At 44.9% G+C, this 17,490-nt stretch overlaps 4 protein-coding genes and 1 long non-coding RNA gene across 7 annotated transcripts in view; 3 read left to right on the plus strand and 2 right to left on the minus strand.

Annotated features, from left to right (window-relative positions):
• LOC115385945 (NACHT, LRR and PYD domains-containing protein 12-like) overlaps nucleotides 1–13,711 on the plus strand; it is a 39,715-nt gene extending 26,004 nt beyond the window's left edge. Inside the window, exons 10-13 of the mRNA XM_030088070.1 lie at nucleotides 9,074–9,145; nucleotides 9,492–9,674; nucleotides 9,806–9,979; nucleotides 11,578–13,711. Of these exons, the coding sequence (XP_029943930.1) occupies nucleotides 9,074–9,145; nucleotides 9,492–9,674; nucleotides 9,806–9,979; nucleotides 11,578–11,587 (439 nt within the window). The 3' untranslated portion in view covers nucleotides 11,588–13,711. The remainder of the gene's footprint in view (nucleotides 1–9,073; nucleotides 9,146–9,491; nucleotides 9,675–9,805; nucleotides 9,980–11,577) is intronic.
• Nucleotides 1–17,490, minus strand: part of LOC115385939 (NACHT, LRR and PYD domains-containing protein 12-like) — a 226,843-nt gene that overhangs the window by 193,750 nt on the left and 15,603 nt on the right. The gene's annotated exons all lie outside the window — the stretch shown is intronic.
• Nucleotides 2,298–5,903, plus strand: LOC115385985 (uncharacterized). Its single transcript, XR_003931227.1, has 4 exons — nucleotides 2,298–2,439; nucleotides 3,641–3,698; nucleotides 3,951–4,070; nucleotides 5,841–5,903. It is a non-coding gene; the product is annotated as an uncharacterized LOC115385985 (long non-coding RNA).
• On the plus strand, nucleotides 5,918–9,058 carry LOC115386136 (NLR family CARD domain-containing protein 3-like). The gene is made up of 3 exons (XM_030088355.1): nucleotides 5,918–5,921; nucleotides 6,028–7,831; nucleotides 9,010–9,058. The coding sequence occupies exons 1-3, from the start codon at nucleotides 5,918–5,920 to the stop codon at nucleotides 9,032–9,034; spliced, it is 1,833 nt and encodes a 610-aa protein (XP_029944215.1). The 3' UTR covers nucleotides 9,035–9,058.
• LOC115385978 (Rieske domain-containing protein-like) lies at nucleotides 13,590–16,702 on the minus strand. Of its 3 annotated transcripts, none has more exons than XM_030088119.1 (4): nucleotides 15,519–16,702; nucleotides 15,192–15,370; nucleotides 14,884–14,918; nucleotides 13,590–14,593 (listed from the first exon to the last, which is right to left on the minus strand). In XM_030088119.1, the coding sequence occupies exons 2-4, from the start codon at nucleotides 15,346–15,348 to the stop codon at nucleotides 14,306–14,308; spliced, it is 480 nt and encodes a 159-aa protein (XP_029943979.1). In that variant the 5' UTR covers nucleotides 15,349–15,370; nucleotides 15,519–16,702; the 3' UTR covers nucleotides 13,590–14,305. The 3 variants fall into 3 exon arrangements, with proteins under 3 accessions (XP_029943979.1, XP_029943980.1, XP_029943978.1); XM_030088120.1 differs by having other exon boundaries at nucleotides 15,192–15,365; nucleotides 15,502–16,702; XM_030088118.1 differs by having other exon boundaries at nucleotides 13,592–14,593; nucleotides 15,192–15,365.

Consider the following 17,490-nt stretch of genomic DNA (forward strand, 5'->3'; position numbering starts at 1 on the left):
GACAGCCATGGAGTAGGGATGAGTTAAAAGGTTTTCGACAACATGCACTGGTGACCATCAGAAACAGACCTTTGGGCCTCCAGCCACAAGCAGCTTCTGCCAGAGTGTCTCCCCTGAACTGGAAAACAGTGGTTCAATGCCGTTATTTTTTGTGTTTTTTGATCATATGAGACAAGTAATCATCACACTTCCAGCTTTTTCTTGATACCTTTTTCAAAAAACAAATGAAAAAACTTAATAAGAGCCATTATGAGTTATTATAACATCCCTTTTCAGATGGAAATACATTTCTTGCTGGACATTAATACAGTGCAGTGATTAGGATGAGACGGCAAGACTGTGAAGGCTTTTTAAAGGTGCATTAAGGAGTTTTACAACCTTAAAAATACTTATTTTCTGATATGGAATGATGCTTTGTTCCAAGGTTTCAGGAACACAGTGACATATGCAAGGCCGCCCTGTTTGTCTCCACTTGTTATTCTCACGTAAAATATAATCTGGCATCTTCGGAAGTCATGCCAGAACTGGGTTGAATCCTCTTCGGAGCAGCAGCCTCGTTCTCGATCAGTTGATCTGTGTGTGTTTCCTCTGCAATCCTGAATAAACTCTCCTTGTGCAGCGTCAACACCTTGACTCGTCATCTTTGGCTCTGTAGCACCAAAAATTCCAAAACATTTTCCACCATAAATATGTTACACATTTTTAATGATGTGTACAATGTGCTCTGACATATTCATTGCAAGTACCGCTAACAGCGCTAAATTGTCACTTGAAAGTTGCAGTGCCGGTCCGGCACCAGAATTTTTTTGGGAGAATTTGAAAGGAATGACGTAATGCGCGCTCTGGCTGGTTAAGTTTCGTTTTGTCCGCCATTACTCCGCCAGATGCTTAGTGAGCAACAACTGAGCAGGAGCTTCCAGAAAGTCAGAAAAGACTGGCTTCTAGCACTGCCACAGCTCCACACAGACTCCACCAGGGAAAAGAAACTTAAATTTTACTTGAGCGCTACTAAGTGAGCGAAGAAGGAGTTCCCCTCTTCCGTACCCGCAAGCCACAGGCACGAGTTTCTCACTAAGCTGCATTACGCCCAAGGCCTGCAGGGGGCGCTGTTTCGCATAAAACGTGCAAACGCCTTAATGCACCTTTAAAGACATGAAGTAACAATTTTTGCCTCTATAAAGATTGCTTTAAAGGTGCATTAAGGAGTTTGCACGTTTTATGCGAAACAGCGCCCCCTGCAGGCCTTGGGCGTAATGCAGCTTAGTGAAAAACTTGTGCCTGTGGCTTGCGTGCACGGAGGAAGGGAACTCCTTCCTCGCTCGTTTAGTAGCGCTCAAGTAAGATTTAAGTTTCTTTTACCTGGTGGAGTCTGTGCTGGAGCTGTGGCAGTGCTAGAAGCCAGTCTGTTCTTACTTTCTGGAAGATCCTGCTCAGTTGTTGCTCACTAAGCATCTGGCGGAGTAATGGCGGACAAAACGAAACTTAACCAGCCGGAGCGTGCATTACGTCATTCCTTTCAAATTCTCCCCCAAAAAAATTCTGGAGCCGGACCGGCACTGTGACTTTCAAGTGACAATTCAGCGCTGTTAGAGGTACTTGTAATGAATATGTCAGGGCACATTGTACACATCATTAAAAATGTCTAACGTATTTATGGTGGAAAATAAGTATTTTTAAGGTTCTAAAACTCCTTAATGCACCTTCAAACATATGAGCAGAGCCTTCACTAAGTTTAAAAGAGGATGGGGGGCATGAACACAAAACCTGACAAACAGCTCTGAAAGACTGAGAAATTATTATTATTATTTCAATCTGGTTTTTTTTTTTAACACTGGAACAACAATAGTTTTGGACAGGAACAGTATGTGTAGAGCATGAACAAGAACAACAAATGGCTGCAGTCATGAAGTACAACTCCTGCTGCTGCTGCTGCTACCAGGCTGGAATGAGGAAAGTGAGAGAACCTGATGACTGCACAACTAAACCTGTTAGAAAGAAGACAGACATAGACACAATGAATAAAAAAAAAGGGGGGGGGGGGGGGGGGGGGGGGGGAGTAACCCATGCCCAGTGAGTGTTTGAAGTTTTGATAAGCTCATTTGTTGTTAATCCAAGCCTTGCCTGAGCCTCCATGAACTTAGAATCATTCACTGTGGTGAGAGCAGCACTGCTGGACTTTTTAAGTGTCTGTCTTGAAATGTGGGCTGATTTCTTGTCAGATCTGGCAACCCGCTGTGTTTGTGGCTCATGAGAACTGTCTCTTGAAAAAACACATTTCCTGTTGCATTGGTGGAGGAAGTGCCCTCCTATGCTGCTCGCTAACTTTTACAAGTTTTTTCTTATTATGATTGTTATTCTGGGATTAAACCATCGTTCAAACTCCAAATACCTGTGTGAAACTCCATCTGTGTCTCCAAGGATCTCTGCTCCTTCCTGACTGTGAGTTTTATAGAGCCTCAATGTCTTCCTGTGTCAAGAGAGTTTACATTTTAGTGTGATTTGAAAGTTAAACTGGACAGATGGGACTGATTTCATGCTTTATGTTTCAGATCTAGACCAGTGTATAAGGAGGCAGATAGAAATGTGAAGGGAGCGCATGGTGGAGGCCCGGTGGGGGTCGGGTCAGGTCATGTAACGAGATTGCAATTTGACAGGCTTTAACATGAAGACCTATCCAACTTGCATGTCCCACATGAAGATGAAGATGAAGCTTCTGATCATTTTTAATTCAAGTAAACAGAGGACATATTCTGCATGTGCACCTGCTGTGACTCTCTTCATGCTCTCTACCTGTAGTTTCACTATTCTACCACTAGATGTCCTGCTTATGACTGGTCGGAGTAGTGCTTAATTTGACACACATTCCAAAGCACAAATACAAGTTGAAAAATCCCATAATTTGTCTGGAAATACTCATATGCACTCATTACGTGCAAATCTGTGCGTGTGCATGGTTGATAAATGAGGCCTCAGGGGTCTCTGTTCCATCCTGTCTGTGAGGAAAAAGTGAGTTTTAATGTGCCTCAATGTCTCCCTGAGTTTTGAGAAGTTTTACCAACAAAATCAGAGTCAATTAAACCCTAAAACTCCACAGATAGGATTGCTTTCATGATTTATGTTGAACATTTTTGCTGAAATTCCATGTTTGTCATCCTTTGTTTTCTTACTGAAAACTGTAAGAAGCTCAAAACAAGCAACACCTTGAAGAAAACCAGCCCCAAAATATTTACAAAACCAAAAAACTGGTCCCAAAAACTGACCCTAAAAGAACAAAATCACTTTTATTAAGTGTATGAACTTAAGTTTTTTACTTTCGCTTTCATCATGAGTCACTGCCTGCATGAACCCCACCCAGTAGTAGGGTTAGGGTTAGAAAACACTTCATATCACTGTAATGGACAAGAGAAATAAGGCGGGAGACAAGAGGCGAGTAAAAAACAGCCTTAATATGTTTAGAACTACAAATTGACTTTATTTTGTTGATCCTTGTTTTATTTACTGTTACATTTCCAACCCTCCTCCTTTAGTGTGTGTGTGTGTGTGTGTGTGTGTGTGTGTGTGTGTGTGTGTGTGTGTGTGTGTGTGTGTGTGTGTGATGCACATGTTAGTCCTGATTCTTGTTGCTGCTTTTCTCTTTCAGCCTGACTGAACATGTCTGGTGTGGATGAAGAGGAGGACAGATCAGAGTCTGTGGACAGGTAAGAGACGTCAGCTGCTCCTGCAGAGTCCATCCAGAATCCACAAAACACCAAAACATAAGAAAATATGCAGCACTTGGTGTTTTAGTCTGATCAACATGAACATTCACTCATTTTGAACTTCAATGATCCAGCACGTTTTGACCACATCTGAAACTCATTAGTGAGCTGTGTGGGTCTGACCTTTGACCTCTGTAATGGTTCATCTCTTTACCACTGTCTTCATGATGAACTTACTGTGTGTGTGCATAGATATCAGCAGCTCCGACAGACAGCAGAGTCTTCAGGATCCAGCAGGCTGTCTCTGAAGAGTGACTGGTCCAGAGACATTCCACTAAGCTTCAGAGTCAAAACTGGACCTTCAGTCACAATGTAAGAGACTGTGTGTTTTCGAGATGTTTAGGACATAACTCATTTTTAACTTTCACACACACCTCTGAAATCAAGCAGATTCTACTAGAACACCACCCTCTGGGGCCACAATTGCAGAGAGTGTAGGATCTCTTGCAGTTCACATACCGAGAGGACGTGGATGTGGAGGAAGACATGTACACCCTTCACCAGATCATTTCTCCGTGGCACTGGGAGGGGGTACGTGACACTGACGTTCTATTTCTCAATGGTGGGCTGAACACCAGAAGTAAGGGCTGAAGTCAAGCTGAAGAAGAAATACTATCAGGTCTTGCTGGCTCTTGTGACTCCTAAAACACCATGTCGTGGTCAGGGACAGTACCTCTGGATTGGCAGACCAGGGTGGTGGTCCCCCTTTTTAAAACGGTGGTCCGACTGTAGGGGATCTCATTCTTCAGCTTCACCGGGAAAGTCTATTCCAGGGTACTGGAGAGGAGGATTCGAACGATAGTCAAACCTCGGATTCAGGAAGAGCAATGTAGCTTCCATCCTGGTCGTGGAATAATGGACCAGATCTGTACCCTCCACAGGATGCTTGAGGGTTAGTGGGACCTCGTCCAACTGGTCCACATGTGCTTTGTGGATCTGGAGGATGTGGTATCTGGAGCTATGTGGTGCTTCTGGAGTACGGAGTCCAAGTTCCTTTCTAAGGGCCGTCCGGTCTCTGTATGATCGAAGTAGGAGTCTGGTTCACATTGCCGGCAGTAAATCGGACCTGTTGGAGTCCAGCAGGGCTGCCCTGTGTCACTGGTTCCGTACATAACTTTTATGGACAGAATTTGTAGGTGCCCCAAGATCCTGCCCCAAGTGGAGGAGTTCAGGTATCTCAGAGTCTCAGGAAAAAGGTGGAGTGTGAGATTGACAGGAGAATTGATGTCACATCTGCAGTGATGTGGTCATTGTACTGGTCCATCGCGGTGAAGAGGGAGTTAAGCTGAAAGGCAAAGTTCTCGATTTACCGGTCAGTCTATGTCATTACCCTCACCTACGGTCATGGCTTTGGGGCATCGCCGAAATGACAAGATCCTAGATACAAGCGACTGAAATGAGCTTCATCCGTAGGGTGGCTGGGCACTCCTTTAGAGATAGGGTGAGTCGCTCAGTCACCAGGGAGGAGGTTGGAGTCAAGCTGCTACTCCTCCACATCCAAAGAAGCCATCTGAGGTGAGTCGGGCATTTGTTTAGGATTAGAAATACCACTAAAACCCCACACACAGACTTTGAAGACAGGGTTATGTCTTTGTTGTAGCTCCATCTCTTCCATGACAGATTACTCCTCACACACACAAACTACAAAGGTCTCATTCTAACCAGTGTCAGCTCACACATGAACTTGATTAACCTCTCATTCATGTGAAGATGTATAACTTCTCACATTCAATACTTTTATCACTCATTTATATGGGTACAGGGTGTCTTGTGTGTATGTGTGAATTAATGCTAGTTTATATGAAAGATATTGCTCATATGTGCATTTAAAAGTAAATTTTATGTGTAAATGCAAATGATTATAGTGGGAAATGTATGATTTCAGAGGTGTGTGTCAGTTCAAAATGATTTCTGTCCAAAAGAGAACCTCATATGTGTTTCCATTAACTTTGTTTAAGAACCGATCTGTTCAGTTTTACTTTCAGGTCTTATATTTTGAAGCAGAGTGAGAGCTGACGCTGGATCTTAGTGTCTTTGCTGTGTGTTGCGTTGCTCAAAGTAAATGTTGCTTGGTGTTCACAGAAAGAGGAAGAGGAGTGATGTCTGTGAGGAGCAGCCAGAAAGATCCCGAAGCGTCGCTGCACCAAGTAAGAGTGGACATGTGTCTCTGAGGGACTGGTCTGTCTTCACTGGACTTGTTGTGTTGTAGAGTCATGACAGCTTGTTGTTTGTGTGCAGTCTGAATTTTGTTGTTGTCGTCCTTGAGCAGGTGTTGGTCTGCAGCAGCTTCTAGAAGAACATAAGAAGAGTCTGAGGAGGAGATGTGAACGTGTGACTGAAGGAAGTGATGAAGGAGGAGGAGGAAGCCTCCTCAACAGGATCTACACTGAGCTCCACATCACAGAGGGACTCAGTGAGGAGCTTCAGAGGGAACCTGAGCTGAAGCAGCTGGAAACAGGTTCCAGGAAGGAGAGCCTCCATCACACTGCCATCAGGGTTCAGGACATCTTCAAAGCCTCGGCCCAGGAGCTCAGACACATCCGAGTGGTTCTGACCAGCGGCGTGGCCGGCAGTGGAAAAACCTTCTCTGTGCTCAAGTTCACTCTGGACTGGGCCGAGGGCCTGGAGAACCAGGATGTCAGTGTGCTGGTGGTGCTCTCCTTCAGGGAGCTGAACCTGCTGGGAGAGCGGCCGTACAGTCTCCTCTCGCTGCTGGCTGTTTTCCATCCCACGCTCCAGAAGCTGACGGCAGAGGAGCTGGCCGTCTGCAAGCTGCTCCTCATCTTGGACGGCCTGGATGAAAGCAGACTTTCTCTGGACTTCAGCAGCAGCCAGCGGCTGCTTGACGTCTCCCAGCAGTCTTCAGTCAGCCTGCTGCTCACTAACCTCATCCGGGGGGATCTGCTGCCCTCGGCTCGGGTCTGGATCACTTCCCGACCGGCGGTGGCCCATCAGATCCCTCCAACATGTGTGGACAGACTGACAGAAGTGCGAGGCTTCACTGATGCCCAGAAGGAGGAGTACTTCAGGAGGAGGCTGAGTGATGAGGAGCTGAGCAGCAGAATCATCTCCCACATCCAGACCTCCAGGAGCCTCCACATCATGTGTGGAATCCCAGTCTTCTGCTGGATCACTGCTACAGTTCTGGAGCACATGTTGAGCAGCGAGCAGAGAGGAGAGCTGCCCCAGACCCTGACTGACATGTACTCCCACTTTGTGCTGGTTCAGACACACAGGAAGAAGCTCAAGTACCATGAAGGACCTGAGGCGGGTCCACAGGAGCTGACGGAGGCTGACAGGAAGCTTCTTCTGAAGCTGGGCAGGATGGCCTTGGAACATCTGGAGAAAGGAAACTTGGTGTTCTACCAAGAAGACCTGGAGCAGTGTGGTCTGGATGTGACTGAGGCCTCACTGTTCTCTGGAATCTGTACTCAGATCTTCAAAACAGAGTCTGTGATCTTCCAGAAAGTCGTCTACAGCTTCGTCCATCTGAGTGTTCAGGAGTTTCTGGCTGCAGTCTTCATGTTCTACTGTTTCACCAACAGCAAGACAGTCGTACTGAAGTCCTTCATTGAGATGAAACATCTTCAGTATGATGATGCTTTCCCATCTCTGGACATCTTCCTTCAGAAAGTCCTGCAAAAATCCCTCAGAAGTCAGAACGGTCACCTGGACCTGTTTGTCCGCTTCCTTCATGGCCTCTCTCTGAAGTCCAACCAGAGACTCTTAGAAGGTCTTCTGGGTCAGACAGAGATCAGTCCAGAAACCCTCAAGAGAGTCATCAAGAACCTGAGGAAGATCAGGAGTCAAAACATTTCTCCGAACAGAACCATCAACATCTTCCACTGTCTGATGGAGATGAAGGACCTCTCAGTACATCAGGAGATCCAAGAGTTCCTGAAGTCAGAGAACAGATCAAAGAAGAAACTCTGTGCGATCCACTGCTCAGCTCTGGCCTACATGCTGCAGATGTCAGACCAGGTCCTGGAGGAGGTGGACTTGGAGAAGTACAAGACATCAGCAGAAGGACGAAGGAGACTGATCCCAGTTCTGAGGAACTGCAGAAAGGCTGAGTGAGTCTGCATGTCATGATCAATATCTCAGTTTGTAGGAAGTACTTCCTGTAGTTCCTGAGGAGATGTTCCTCAATGATCCGTCATGAACAAACGATGATTTTGATAGTCGACTCGACGGATTATGAACCACAAAATTTGAAAGAGTCATTTTTCAGCAGTTAAGAATAAATACATTTTTCATGAAGTGCAATTCAAAATACTGATTTATAACTTGCTGATGTCAAAGTCATCAGTAAGTTACTTTGCTTGACAAAGTCTAGAAATTTTTTTGACAAATGAATACTAACACTCATAATAGTGTTTTTTTATGATGTGCTTAATGAGACCATTGGACCTCATCTGGTCCTGTCTTGGTTGAATGGGCTTCAGGTTCTCTCTCAGTTCAGCCTCCAGTGGTTCTTTGGTCTCAGTTGTTTGCACAATATTGAATCCTGGTTCCGTATATAGTTAACGGCAGAAGGGGTTTCAGACAATCGTTCCTCATTTTCTTTGCTCTTGAAAATATCCAGGAGCTTTCTGACTAACTCTGGATATCTGGTTTCATGATGCGGTCTGAGTTTTGATTTCTTCAGTGGTTGGTTGGCTGTAGCGTTAGCTCACACTCAACACACTGAGCTCTCAGCTGTGCCTCATGACCTCCGTTCACAAAGATGAACTTAAATTCAAGATTGTCTTCTGCACAAAATTGTCCTTTTGAGGACGAGGTGGCATCACTTTCACCTTCATTTTAACGGTGTTTCTAAAACTTCAGCTGAGTGTTTACATCTGTTCTCTCCTGCTGCTGCTCATTGGAGCCTGTTCAACCACTGACTGACTCGCCACTGACACCAAGTGGTGGGAAGCTGTATTGACGTCTTGTGGCCCAGTAGAAAACCACTTCATTAGAGTACAAACAGGACAACCAGTCCACTATTTGAACTGAAGACACTTTTAATCCTTCAGTGACACAATGAAAGCTTTTTGACTACTCAGATCTCTGACAGATGTTCACAAACCATTTAGGACTCAGAACATGATCAAAACACCTGGAAGCCAAAGTCAAACCAAATGAGCTGAAGCTCTGATCTCAAACAGGAGGAATCCAACAAAGTGTCCTCTTTCATAGCAACTTCCTGTCTTCTCTCTGTCTCTTCACAGACTTTCTAACTGTGGACTCTCTGATTCTGACTGTGAAGTGATCTCCTCAGCTCTGAAGTCTGACCCCTCCCATCTGAAACATCTGGACCTGAGCTTAAACAGCCTGAAGGATTCATCAGTGAAGATTCTGTGTTCTGGACTGGAGAATCCAAACTGTAAACTCGAGACTCTGAGGTCAGTTCACTGTCTGAAGTTACAATCTGTAGGAGTCGAATCACTGACATAAATTGTATTTGTGTGTGTGTTTGAATCAAGAGTTGTAAAATCAGAGTGAACTTTGATTTGTTTCCTAGTCTTTCTTGTTAAACTCAGCTCATGTGTGTCCATAAAAAAGAGAAGTCCTCGGGTTGTGGCTGCTGTGTGAGCTGGCGATCTGAGATGTGTCTGAAGATAGCTCTTCTCCTCCTGTTGGCTTCAGCTGTTTGAACTTTACATTTCTAAACTCTTCCCGTCTGAACCTTCTTCAGCTCTCAATGACATCAAAGTGTTTCCTCTAATCTCACTTCTTCTCTTTATTCAGGTTGGACTATTGCAGGATGTCAGAGATCAGCTGTTCTTCTGTGGTCTCAGCTCTGAAGTCCAACCCCTCCCTCCTGAAACATCTGAAACATTTGGACCTGAGTTTGAACTGCCTGCTGGATTCAGGAGTTGAGCAGCTGTGTGGTTTTCTGGAGAGTCCACTCTGTCTTCTGCAGACTCTGAGGTCAGTGGACTGTTACTGTTGCAGAAGGAGAAATATTAGTCAGCAGCTGTGATGTGGAGCTGCTCATTCCTCCAGCAACACATCTAATTGGTTCCTCCTCATTGATTCTTGTACTTTCTCTCTTTATTCAGGTTGAGTGGCTGCAGATTGTCAAAGATCAGCTGTTCTTCTCTGGTCTCAGCTCTGAAGTCCAACCCCTCCCACCTGAAGGAGCTCCTGCTGTTTTACAATGACCTGCTGGATCCAGATGTGCAGCAACTGGTTGATCTTCAGCAGAGTCCAGACTGCAGCCTGCAGACTCTCTGGTCAGTAGATGGTTGGAGTGAGTCCATGCTGCTGTCAGCTTGTTTGGACTAAACACAGTCGGTGTGGGAACAAAGATCCTGATAGGAGAAGGCTGGCAGGAGCTTCAGTGTGTCAGTCAACCACATTATGTCTGATCCAGGCAACCTGCTGTGTGGTGTGCCCCAGGGCTCACTTCTGGAACCCCTCTTGTTCTTGTTATATGTTCTTCTCTCAGTCAAATGATCCAGCAGTTCAGCGGTGTCTCCTGCCATCTATCTGCTGACGACCTTCAGCTCTATTCCTCCTTCTGAAGTTCATAAACTGAGCTCCTTATTGAACTGCTTGTCACAAACTAAACAGTGGTTACATGACTACATGCTTCAGTTAAATTCAGGAAAAACTGAGACACGCATTATTGCCCCAGACAGTGCCATCCCCACTATTAAGCAGCATTTAGTTGATCTGAGGGTGCTTTCACACCTACTGATTTTGGTCCGCTTGAAGCGGACTGGAGTCCGCAACACCTGAAGGTTCGGTTCGTTTGCGCTGGTGTGAAAGTGGACCAGTTAGTTTTGGTCCGGGACAAAGAACCGTACAGAGACCTCCTCGAGGAGGCGGTCTCGGTGCGGTCTCGGAGCGGTTCGCTGCTGGTGTGAACGTTGACCGGCCTCGGTCCTGTCCTCTCTGTTGTGGAGAAGGCTTTTTTGTTTGGCGGAACCTTCCGTAGCAACACATGCTGGCCAATCAGGGTTCACTTCCGTCACCCAAAACACACTATTGTGTGAACAGCACCACTAAGGGGCTGGAGGGTCATAGTGGATAGTTCGTCTGCAAAAACAAGTGGTGTGAATGCGAACCTAACTAGTTGACAGCTGCGACATTTATATCCGAACCGAACCACTCTAGTGGACTAGTAGATGTGAAAGCACCCTGAGCCTCTTACCTGAAACTAAACTGAGGAATGTTGGTGTGATCTTTGATGAAGCCATCTCACAATACCACCACTCAAGGCAGCAGGTTAAAAGCTGTTTCTTCCAGCGATATCACTAAGCTCAGGCCCATGGTGTCGAGCTTGAAATGATTGTCCATGCATTTGTATCCTCGTGGCCAGACTACTGCAAAATCCGTTCACTTACCTTAAAAAAGAAACAGGTGGCTCATCTTCAGTATGTCCAAACCTCAGCCGTGAGGCTGCTGACCAACACCAACAGGAGGTCCCACATCACACCTGTTTAAAATCTCTCCACTGGCTCCCTGCTGTGTTCCTTGTCCAGTTTAAAATCATGGTACTGACTTTTAGAGCCCTACACGGCCAGGCTCCCATGTACATCGCTGACTTGATTAAGCCCTACAGCTCGGCTCGAAGCCTGAGGTCATCTGAGCAGAACCTGCTATCAGCAGGTTCCTCCAACTAGTTTTCAAACGAGGGGTGACCGCTCGTTCAAATGAGCAGCTTCAGGATTGGACAGCAGAGGACACACAGTCAGCCAATCAGAGGAGCCACAGGCTTGTTGTGTTGGTCTGACGGTGGTGGTCCTTCATGACTGCTGCTCTGAACAGGACTGAAGTCCTCACTGCGTCACAGAGACTCTGATCATCTCCTCTCATCTCTCTGTAGGTGGGACTGAGAGCAGAGCTTCATCCAGCAGTGAGTGACAGAGGAACCAGCAGAAGATCTGCAGTGTGAAGAGCTGTGAGAGTCCAGCATCGAACCATGGTTCCTCTGGATGTGACTCAGAATCATCAATGTGTGGACTGTATCTCCTCCTCCTCTGTTATTTTTTATGCATTATTGTTTCAGTCATTATTTGAAGCAGATTGAAGTCTTAAAGTCCAGCTCCAGTTTTTTCTTCAGCTCTAGTCTGCTGCTGATCGGGACTCACTGGTTAACAGGAAAAATTCAAACTGGCCTCCATGTTAAAAAGGTTGCAGACCAGTTCAGAAAAATGGGCGACTTCACAGAGCATTGCTTTAGTAAAAGGCCGATAATCAGTGCTGATATTTGACAATTTGATGCATGTTGGCATCAGCCTTTTGTTTTAAATCAAAGACCGATCAGAGTTCAATATGAAACTCTGACCTGAATCTACCAAATGAGTAATCTGGGCACAATAGCCCATTAATAGGTCATATTAAAGGGGTTTTGTGTCTGTGCACCCCTCTCTGTGTGTGTTTTCCCCTCCCTGCCAGGTGAGGGTGCTGCTCATCGTGTGTGTGTGTGTGTGTGTGTGTGTGTGTGGAGCAGGTCCCCAGGTGCTGCCAGCTGATTGGCTGATGGGACCGCCTATAAAAATAAGACCAACCTAAGGCCAGGAGCTCAACTTCTCTCCTTGTTCCCAGCTGAACTCAGGCAGCATGATCCTGTGTTCGGTCCTCTGATTGTTTTCATTTTGAGAAATCCTTTTGTAAATCAGTCCACTTGTTGCTTATATGGCTGAACATCCCTTTTTCTTTTGTGAATCTTCTTCTCCTGTTTTTGTGTTTCAAAAACTTAGGACAATTATTGTCTTTCAGTTCCCTTTTGTTTGCTTTGCAGAAAATGACAGGGGGAATTAATATTAATCAATTAATTTATATGGTTTGTTATTTTTAGCCTCTGCTCACCCTGACACTTTCTGTTCACTCTCAGTCTCAATAAGTTGGGAGTTGGACTGCAGTAGTTATGGCCGTGGTTTTCTTGGGAATGAGGGAAGGAGGGGAGTCCTGATTTCTGTCCTTTACATTTATATTTCTATTGTTTCTATTTTCAGTTCTTTATCTTCAAAGAAAAAAGCAGGAAGGCAATGTAAAGAACAGAAATATGAAAGTAAAGAACAGAAATATGAAAGCAAAGGACAAGAAAAAAGAGCACATATTTCTGCAAATTTCAAGATATTTCTCTCCATTCTCCAATGTTTATGGTATTTACGTTCATATTTCTCTTCTTTTCTGTCATCTTTCTGTACTTTCATATTTCAGTGTTTTATGTTCCAAAAATCTGTTACTTTCCTTCGAATTTCTGTCCTTTACATTTATGCTTCTGTTTTTTACTTTTTCAGTTCTTTACTTTCTAGGAAAAGAGCTGAAATTCAATGTAAAGGACAGAAACATGAAAGCAAAGAACAGATATGTGCCTGATCTCTCTCTCTCTCTCTCTCTCTCTCTCTCTCTCTCTCTCTCTCTCTCTCTCTCACTCTCTCTCTCTCTCAGAGGGAAAAAAAATGTTAAAAGTTCATAAAAGTGAAGAGCGGCGACTGCTCAGTTAAGGACCGGAACAGCTGGAGTGTGTGTTTGGGTTTAGTCATGCTGAAAATTGTTTAAGTTTTATTTCCTTTTCTAATTAGTTGTTACCACTGCACTGTTAAAACTGGATGTAGACACCTTGTTAGATTGTAATCCATAGTGGTAAAGGTCATGGAAGCAGATTTAGAAACTAACAGAGAAATGGGACAATTAGTATTTATCAAAAGTCAGCAAATCTCCTGACTGGCTGTTTACTAGACGAGTCAGGTACGTGTATACAGTGACAGTTTTTTTCCTCACTTGATGCTCAAGTCTCATCTCAGTCTGATGTGGACTTTCCCAGCATGTCACTGCCTCCAAAATACTTCAACAGTGTTCCTGGTGAAGTTTCATCAAAATGATGAGCAGATTCATTGTACCTCCAGAAATGACTCTCTCTCTTTAATATCTACAAAAGGTTAAAACTGCAAATGAGCAAATTGAGAAAAAAACACTGCATGGGTTAAATTTATTGTCCAATAAATGTGCTGAAATGACTCCATTCTATTTCATTTTTTTCATGGTTTCGTGGTTCATAACAGAGTCCAGCTTATCTACAGTCCATCCATTGTTTTCTTCAGTGCATCCATGTTTATCTAATGTTTGAGTGTCTCTGATAGTACAGCGTCTGTACCTGCACGATGTCAACGAAAGCAGATGCCTGTGAAAATGGCAACCACGACCCACAATGCATTGTGAAATGACGCACCCGTTTGAGCCCTGTTATCTTTTCAGGTTTTATGACAACAGTTATTCACTTCAGGGTCAGTATTTGTTTTGTCTTTCCTATCACTGATTTTTTTGATATTCATCAGGACACACCGTCCAGTTTGACATGGAAGAATCAAAAATGAACTTCAGGTCGAGAAAAGTTTCTTTTCTAAATCAAGTGCACAAATCAACAAACAGAAACATGGCGACATGTCTCAAATCTGCCTGTAAAGATTCCAAACACTCACCAAAATTAAGAGATTTTCCGTCCACCCGATAGCTTGAAATGCATGAAATGAGAACGTATCAGCAATAAGCACTAAACATCTTTATTCAGTCAGTGAGAGGGGATCGGTTGAGGAAGAAAGACAGTGTCAGGATGTGGCCTTGTCTGCCGCCTCTGCCTTGGCTCTCTCCACTTTGCCCTTTTCTCCTTGGTAGAAGTCTGACTCCACCCAGCCGGGGTTGTAGGACAGCTTGACGTAGACGTCCCCGTTGGTCTCTGTGACCATGTGGGTCCTCTGCTTCACGCCTTTGGAGTACCACCTGGGCGCCGGAGGATCCTGCGTGGGGTCGGTGGCCTTGTATAAACTCTCCCCGTTGGCCAAGCAAATCTTGTACTTGTGCTTCGGACAAATTATGCACGTCTTGCCATCAATATCCTGCAGGAGTGTGAGCAAAAAAATAACAAAAATAAATCAGGTTAGAAGCCCGGTGTGGGTGGAGTGGAGGTCATTTACGCCCTTTGGCACGACGCCCTGATGTTAATGTTCAGCATATTTTCATAATTTCAACATCAGCCTCCAAGCACTTGATTGCAGACCCAATAGGATGTCACAGAAAATAAGATAAAAGCCAAAACTTACAGTCCTGAACTTTAATTTAAATGATATTTGGGTTTCATTTCTTCACAGTCGCAGCATCTAAACTGTCAAGTCAAGGTAAATCTCACCTCGATGTCTCCGTTCTGTAGCGCTCCCCCAGCATCTGGAGGGAGGATGGAGGATCAGTTTATAGCAGGGGAAACAGTTCATCACACTAAGCTTTAGCTGACTGAACATGGTTTTGCATGAACACTAAAGTGTTTCATGCATAACAAACTAACGGAACCAACAGGGACCACCTCACATCATCAGGGTTTGAGTCACAGAAAATGTCAGCCTTTTTATTGCTGGATAAAATCTGAAGGTCAACAATGCAGTTATTAGACTTTGAGTGCAACTTTTATAAGAACTTTTTCGCTTCAACAACTGTACTCACGATAGCAGTAGCTGTCTAAAGCGTAGAAGGCTCCTTGTTGGTGGATGATCAGGATATCACGGCCCTCAAGTGTTCTGAAGGAGCGTTTCTCTTCAATCAGTTGGTCCTTTTTGCCAACAAAGTGCAGCCCTTCTGTGGCCTGTTCCTCTCCGTCCATGGCTCTGTGAAGTCCTCCTTAAGTGTGGGGCAGGAAATACCACAGTGTATCATCAGAATGCTTTCCTCCTCCAGAAGATTAGGGAGAAACTCCCCAAACTGATGATCATCTTTACAGCGGTGTTTGACTTCAGAATAACAAAGCACATCTTACTCTTTTCTTGACGTTACCTTTAAACCCAGCGGCTGCTTCTCCTCCGTGACGTTGTTAAACTGTCCTGCTGCCAGCTCGGGGCTGCCGGCTAAAAGGGGCTCTCCTCCGTTATCTTCAGACGCAGCAGTCTTCAGCTGGCCCAGCCTACAAGCCTGTTCCTTATCTGCTTCTCACAGCCACAACAGCTACACTACAGCCAGGAAATGTCTGCATTTATCAAGAAACCACTGTTTAACACTTTATCATGTGAGATTTCCTTCTGACTGCTTTGATCCATGTAAATCTAGTGGAGTAATTCTCAGCTGAAGTGTAACAGTGGTCGCAGTCGTAGGGTACCTTCACTTTATCAGAGTTTTACAATTTAATGCTACTTTTATAATTGCAGTTCATGCATGTGTGTGATTTGGTGTAGACTGGAAACAGAGCTCTGCTGGTCCTCAAAGTATTCCTCCTACTGTCCTGAGGCACTTTTGCAGTTTGTCAGAATGTCTTTGAGGCCATGGGAGACCCTACCAGGGACATAAAGCCCCCGGCAATATAGCGCCTGGGATCATCAGGCACTCAAACTCCTCCTGTACTTTAAGGTGGCAGGTCAGGGGGGAGTGAGTGAGTGGAGCCTGTTAATGCTAATTAGCTAGCTAGCTAATAACTCTACAGTTTTCTGTTTGAACTATTCAATTGTTTATCTCACTATTGAAGCTAAGGTTTTGTGTTTCACTAAATTCTTTTGCTACCAAAAAACAACTTTCAAACATTTAGCTGATTACAAAGGACAAATTTGGTGGGCGGGGCCAGACTGTCACCAAAGCCAATCATATCAGAGTTCTCGAGGTTTTGCTAAACAAGTAGCACAGCAATCTGTATTTTATGACCACGCGATCGACGTATGTTAGGCAACATCATATTACTTAGTGCACCTTTTAGGTGGAGGATTTTCACAGGAGGGTTGAGCAAGTGGCTCCGCCCACAGATGGCCGCCATGCAGGAAATTTCACTTCAGCACATTTTTCTTTTTATTGTTCCTCAACTTTATTTTTATACTCCAAATAAACAAACAAACAAACTTGAATCCTTCAATGCAGACCTGGATACGTAGACACAGTGTTCATGATACACTAACGGAATACAGTCAGAACTCGATTTGGTCAAAAAAGGAGCTTCACTTTTACATCAGGACACACAGCGTCCTCTCTGCTCTCAGTCCCACCTGCAGAGAGATGAGAGGAGATGATCAGAGTCTCTGTGAAGCAGTGAGGACTTCAGTCCTGTTCAGAGCAGCCGTCAGCAGCTCAGAGCTCATGAAGGACCACCACTGTCACACCAACACACTGAGGGGGGGTCACACTGAAAACGTCTGGCGGAAACCCTGCTCCAACCATCTACTGACCTCAGAGTCTGCAGGCTGCAGTCTGGACTCTGCTGAAGATCAACCAGCTGCTGCACATCTGGATCCTTCAGCCGGTTGGAACCCAGGTCGAGGTCCTTCAGGTGGGAGGGGTTGGACTTCAGAGCTGAGGCCAGAGAGGAACAGCTGATCTTTGACAAACTGCATCTCTCCAACCTGAATAAAGAGAGAAAGCAGCAGAACCAATGAGGAGGAACCAATCAGACGTGTTGATGGAGAAACGAGCAGCTCCACATTAATGAGTCCTGATCAATGAGCTGTTCTGTTGTTGTGGATCTTCATCACACACATCATCCACATGCCAGCTCAAACATGTATCCTTCTACAACAGCAACAAACAGTCAACTGACCACAGATTCTGCAGACCACAGAGTGGACTCTCCAGAAAACCACACAGCTGCTCAACTCCTGAATCCAGCAGATCGTTTTCCCCCAGGTCCAGTTGTTCCAGATGTTCCAGGAGGGAGGGGTTGGACTTCAGAGCTGAGGCCACAGAAGAACAGCTGATCTCTGACAAACTGCAGTTAAACAACCTGAATAAAGAGACAGAAGTGAGATTAAAAGATTGTCTTAAAAGCATATTA

Source organism: Salarias fasciatus, chromosome 3 (genome assembly GCF_902148845.1).
Source record: "Salarias fasciatus chromosome 3, fSalaFa1.1, whole genome shotgun sequence".
Taxonomy (NCBI): Eukaryota; Metazoa; Chordata; class Actinopteri; order Blenniiformes; family Blenniidae; genus Salarias; species Salarias fasciatus.

Coding starts and splice junctions, on each gene's coding strand:
- LOC115386136 (XM_030088355.1), top strand. Junction 7,832..9,009: donor AGGAACTGCAGAAAGGCTGA/GTGAGTCTGCAT, acceptor CTGACTGTGAAG/TGATCTCCTCAGCTCTGAAG.
- LOC115385978 (XM_030088119.1), bottom strand. CDS start 15,348: ATGGACGGAGAGGAACAGGCCACAGAAGGGCTGCACTTTGTTGGCAAA. Junction 14,919..15,191: donor TTTAGACAGCTACTGCTATC/GTGAGTACAGTT, acceptor TCCTCCCTCCAG/ATGCTGGGGGAGCGCTACAG. Junction 14,594..14,883: donor TACAGAACGGAGACATCGAG/GTGAGATTTACC, acceptor ACACTCCTGCAG/GATATTGATGGCAAGACGTG.